We start from the raw sequence: 6,000 nt of genomic DNA, 5'->3' as shown, positions 1-6,000 counted from the left end.
CCAGACCTTCCTTTATCACTGAGCTTTGTTCTCACTGTGGAAACTAAGAAATCTATAATCACATTTACACTGATTTGTTTGTTGTTGTTGTTGTTGTTGTTGCTTATCTTACACTGTATGGGCTATTGGGATATTTTATTTTCAGTGTGTAACAAAAAAAAAAAGATCTAGAATTACATTTACAGTGATGTGTTTGTCAGATCAAATGTTGTTGTTTAAATCCATCCATAAATAAGGTCTCCCGGATTTATGATTATCACTAATTACTGTAGGAGATTATTTATTATTTTCTTTTCCATATCTGAGATTCATTTAAACAAACTGTTTGAATGTTGTAAATGTAACTGAAGTGAATAAATGATTCTCCGTATGTAGTATAAGAATCAATGAGTAATATTTCCGTTGTGTTTACTTTTGAAGGTCTTCTTTAGACATAAGGATACAGGATCTTTGACATTTAGTGAGAGAACAAGGATTACACATATGAGAGATGATGGGAAACATTAGAATTAGGGGGAACACTTTATGTGAAGTGTGGGTGCATAGCACATTCATAAGTATGGAAGCCCATTTCAATTGTTCACTGCATGCAAATATCTTAAAAATGCATCAGAATTTATCATGGCTTCTGGTTGGAGACAGACTGAAATTAAGTCTCCTATAACTTTCATGAGAAATTTGATTACGTAACAATAAAAAACCACAATATTTCTCAGACCAGATAGTGTTCACCAGAAATGTCAACAAATATGCAACCAGACAATCAAGATGTGATCATTTACTGGCTCCTAAACCAAGAACAAACTTTTTACGTAAAACCTACTGTAATATACAGAGCCATTATAGGATGGAACACATTATTACCTAATAACATCAAAAATATTAACTCAAAACACATTTTTAAAAAGGTAGTAATAAACTATTTTTTAAATAAATTGTAAATTCAATGAGTAAGACATATACTGTATAATGTATAATAATTTATTATGGGAATTTATTTGTGGGTTGAACTGTTGTGGTACTGTAATGTGATGTATGATGTATTCTAAAAGCTCATTGCTGTTTTGTCTCTGCACTGCACAGAGATCACCTGTCAATCATTAAACATTGTGGGCGGGACTTTGACCTCTTGTTGTCATTTCTTGTTGTGTTGATGTTTGAGTTTGTTGAGGTGGAGCTGGAGCCGTGGAGGAGATCACTGCTCATGATGACGTTTCTTTACCTGAACTCACATTTCTCCACATGGAAATAGAAACTTCTCTCAGCTCTGAATGTTTGTTGGATATTTGTGTTGATGTGTTTGTTCAGATCCACTCACTAATAAGGTCTATGAGCTTTAATCAAAGTGTAAACATCATGATTATAATCATACCCATGTTACTAATTAACCTAACTAGTTGCTCCTCCAGCTGTTTATTATTCCTATAATTTACTTTTCCAGCCTTTTGTTGCTCTTGTCCCAACTTTACAGAAACAATCAGTGTATGTTGTACTCCAGGTATCAATAGATGAGATCATTACACTACAGAGAATGATGTATGACAGCTGACAGACCAATGTTTGCATTCTCTGAGTGAAATGTCTGAATATATAGCTAATGTTGTTGACAATAAACTTTGGTGATATGTATTTTTGCACTTTGTATGTATATAGTGTATGTATATAGTGTGTTGAGCATCTTCCATGTCTGGAATGGATGTTTTCTTGAGTCTATAAGGTAACAATAATACAACCAGACTTCATTGTAAATAGGAAAAGTTGAGATTTACAGCTGCTGCTCCTCGCACTGGAATGAGGAAATATCTGATTATCTGCTCTCAAACACACTGAGCTGCACCTTGATCAGGTGTTTCCTTGTTCCCTCCCCTTCAGATCTACAGTTTGAAGATGGGTGGAACCAACATGTGGTGAAGAGGAGGAGCCGACAGGCCCCGTTCACTGCAGAGACACATGTTGTTGAGATCAGAGCTCAAACTAGTTTCACTTCTGAGCAACAGAAACTCAGACAGTCGTCGTCATCGTCGTCTGTGAGAGGTGAAATGGCGCAGAAAGGAGTTCATCTGGACCAGGAGACCTTCTCTTGCTCCATCTGTCTGGATCTACTGAAGGATCCAGTGACTATTCCCTGTGGACACAGCTACTGCTTCAACTGTATTAAAACCCACTGGGATGCAGAGGATGGGAAGAAAATCTACAGCTGTCCTCAGTGTAGGCAGACCTTCACACCGAGACCTCCTCTGGTGAAAAGCACCATGTTAGCAGCTTTAGTGGAGGAGCTGAAGAAGACTGGACTCCAAGCTGCTCCTGCTGATCACTGCTATGCTGGACCTGAAGATGTGGCCTGTGATTTCTGCACTGGGAGGAAACTCAAAGCTGTCAAGTCCTGTCTGCAATGTCTGGCCTCCTACTGTGAGAATCATCTCCAACCTCATTTTGAGTCTCCTACATTTAAGAATCACAAGCTGGTGGAGCCCTCCAAGAAGCTCCAGGAGAACATCTGCTCACGTCATAATGAGGTATTGAAGATTTTCTGCCGCACTGATAAGAAGTGTATTTGTCTTGTCTGCCTTGTGGATGAACATAGAGGCCACGACGTCTCAGCTGCAGCAGAAAGGACTGAGAGGCAGAGAGAGCTGCAGCTGAGTCGACAGAAAATCCAGAAGAGAATCCAGGACAGAGAGAAAGACGTGAAGGTGCTTCAACAGGAGGTGGAGGCCATCAATGGCTCTGCTGATAAAGCAGTGGAGGACAGTGAGAAGATCTTCACTCAGCTGATCCGTCTCATGGAGAAAAGAAGCTCTGAGCTGAAGCAGCAGATCAGATCCCAGCAGGAAACTCAAGTGAGTGGAGTCAAAGAGCTTCAGAAGAAGCTGGAGCAGGAGATCACTGAGCTGAAGAGGAAAGACGCTGAGCTGAAGCTGCTGTCACACACAGAGGATCACACCCAGTTTCTACACAACTACCCCTCACTGTCAGCACTCAGTCCATCTACACACTCATCCAGCATCAACATCCGTCCTCTCAGACACTTTGAGGATGTGACAGCAGCTGTGTCAGAGCTCAGAGACAAACTACAGGACCTTCTGAGAGACACATGGACAAACGTCTCAAGGACTGAGACTCAAGTGACTCAGAATCGGGTCACCCTACCACTTCACGTGAACGCGCAAAACAAAGGGGTAGGGCCAAGGGGGCAATTCAACCGACCAGTACCAGTACAGACTCAAGTGGATGTTTTACTGTCACCACCACCAGAGCCCAGGACCAGAGCTGACTTCTTAAGATATTCACAGGAAATCACACTGGATCCAAACACAGCAAACAGACACCTGTTATTATCTGAAGGAAACAGAAAAGTGACATATATGAGTAAAGATCAGTCTTATTCTAGTCACCCAGACAGATTCACTTCATGGTGTCCTCAGGTCCTGAGTAGAGAGAGTCTGACTGGACGTTGTTACTGGGAGGTGGAGAGGAGAGGAGAAGGAGTTGATGTAGCAGTCGCATACAAGAATGTCAGCAGAGCAGGGAATGAAAGTTTGTTTGGACGTAATGACAAATCTTGGTCATTAGATTGTTTCAACAACAGTTTCACATTTAGGTTCAACAAGATCAAGACTCCAGTCTCAGGTCCTCAGTCCTCCAGAGTAGGAGTGTACCTGGATCACAGAGCAGGTATTCTGTCCTTCTACAGCGTCTCTGAAACCATGACTCTCCTCCACAGAGTCCAGACCACATTCACTCAGCCTCTACATGCTGGACTTTGTCTTCACGGGTTTGATGGATGCACAGCAGAGTTGTGTAAACTCAAATAGTCAAAGATCATTGAAGGAGCAGTTGGTTAAAATCTGTATTTTAGTTCATCACTTTCTTTAGTCTCCATGTTTGTTGCTAAAAGCTCATTGCTGTTGTGTCTCTGCACTGCACAGAGATCACCTGTCAATCATTAAACATTGTGGGCGGGACTTTGACCTCTTGTTGTCATTTTCTTGTTGTGTTGATGTTTGAGTTTGTTGAGGTGGAGCTGGAGCCGTGGAGGAGATCACTGCTCATGATGACGTTTCTTTACCTGAACTCACATTTCTCCACATGGAAATAGAAACTTCTCTGAGCTCTGAATGTTTGTTGGATATTTGTGTTGATGTGTTTGTGTGGTGTTGTTGTTTGGGCCTTAACAGAGAAACCACCAGACCTTCCTTTATCACTGAGCTTTGTTCTCACTGTGGAAACTAAGAAATCTACAATCACATTTACACTGATTTGTTTGTTGTTGTTGTTGTTGTTGTTGCTTATCTTACACTGTATGGGCTATTGGGATATTTTCTTTTCAGTGTGTAACAAAAAAAAAAAAGATCTAGAATTACATTTACAGTGATGTGTTTGTCAGATCAAATGTTGTTGTTTAAATCCATCCATAAATAAGGTCTCCCGGATTTATGATTATCACTAATTACTGTAGGAGATGATTTATTATTTTCTTTTCCATATCTGAGATTCATTTAAACAAACTGTTTGAATGTTGTAAATGTAACTGAAGTGAATAAATGATTCTCCGTATGTAGTATAAGAATCAATGAGTAATATTTCCGTTGTGTTTACTTTTGAAGGTCTTCTTTAGACATAAGGATACAGGATCTTTGACATTTAGTGAGAGAACAAGGATTACACATATGAGAGATGATGGGGAACATTAGAATTAGGGGGAACACTTTATGTGAAGTGTGGGTGCATAGCACATTCATAAGTATGGAAGCCCATTTCAATTGTTCACTGCATGCAAATATCTTAAAAATGCATCAGAATTTATCATGGCTTCTGGTTGGAGACAGACTGAAATTAAGTCTCCTATAACTTTCATGAGAAATTGGATTACGTACTGTAACAATACAAAACCACAATATTTCTCAGACCAGATAGTGTTCACCAGAAATGTCAACAAATATGCAACCAGACAATCAAGATGTGATCATTTACTGGCTCCTAAACCAAGAACAAACTTTTTACGTAAAACCTACTGTAATATACAGAGCCATTATAGGATGGAACACATTATTACCTAATAACATCAAAAATATTAACTCAAAACACATTTTTAAAAAGGTAGTAATAAACTATTTTTTAAATAAATTGTAAATTCAATGAGTAAGACATATACTGTATAATGTGTAATAATTTATTATAGGAATTTATTTGTGGGTTGAACTGTTGTGGTACTGTAATGTGATGTATGATGTATTCTAAAAGCTCATTGCTGTTGTGTCTCTGCACTGCACAGAGATCACCTGTCAATCATTAAACATTGTGGGCGGGACTTTGACCTCTTGTTGTCATTTCTTGTTGTGTTGATGTTTGAGTTTGTTGAGGTGGAGCTGGAGCCGTGGAGGAGATCACTGCTCATGATGATGTTTCTTTACCTGAACTCACATTTCTCCACATGGAAATAGAAACTTCTCTGAGCTCTGAATGTTTGTTGGATATTTGTGTTAATGTGTTTGTTCAGATCCACTCACTAATAAGGTCTATGAGCGTTAATCAAAGTGTAAACATCATGATTATAATCATACCCATGTTACTAATTAACCTAACTAGTTGCTCCTCCAGCTGTTTATTATTCGTGTCATTTACTTTTCCAGCCTTTTGTTGCTCTTGTCCCAACTTTACAGAAACAATCAGTGTATGTTGTACTCCAGGTATCAATAGATGAGATCATTACACTACAGAGAATGATGTATGACAGCTAATAGACCAATGTTTGCATTCTCTGAGTGAAATGTCTGAATATATAGCTAATGTTGTTGACAATAAACTTTGGTGATATGTATTTTTGCACTTTGTATGTATATAGTGTGTGAGAACTGAAAATTAATATGTTGAGCATCTTCCATGTCTGGAATGGATGTTTTCTTGAGTCTATAAATTAACAGTAATACAACCAGACTTCATTGTAAATAGGAAAAGTTGAGATTTACAGCTGCTGCTCCTTGCACTGGAATGAGGCAA

The 6,000-nt window shown here is 39.0% G+C and overlaps 2 protein-coding genes across 2 annotated transcripts in view; one reads left to right on the top strand and one right to left on the bottom strand.

Moving 5' to 3' along the window:
- Window positions 1-6,000, bottom strand: part of napba (N-ethylmaleimide-sensitive factor attachment protein, beta a) — a 41,875-nt gene that overhangs the window by 26,998 nt on the left and 8,877 nt on the right. The gene's annotated exons all lie outside the window — the stretch shown is intronic.
- On the top strand, window positions 2,040-4,813 carry LOC146973094 (tripartite motif-containing protein 16-like). The gene has a single exon (XM_085799354.1). It carries the CDS (start codon window positions 2,040-2,042, stop codon window positions 3,813-3,815), a length of 1,776 nt encoding a protein of 591 aa, XP_085655480.1. The 3' UTR covers window positions 3,816-4,813.

This window comes from Trachurus japonicus, chromosome 15, assembly GCF_045865225.1.
Source record: "Trachurus japonicus isolate A0001 chromosome 15, Traja_1.0".
In the NCBI taxonomy this organism is placed as follows: Eukaryota; Metazoa; Chordata; class Actinopteri; order Carangiformes; family Carangidae; genus Trachurus; species Trachurus japonicus.
The sequence above is the reverse complement of the archived record's forward strand: the minus strand, read 5'-3'. Positions and strand labels throughout refer to the sequence as shown.

What these genes read in the sequence shown, in the direction of transcription:
- LOC146973094 (XM_085799354.1), top strand. Translation starts at nt 2,040, where the DNA reads ATGGCGCAGAAAGGAGTTCATCTGGACCAGGAGACCTTCTCTTGCTCC.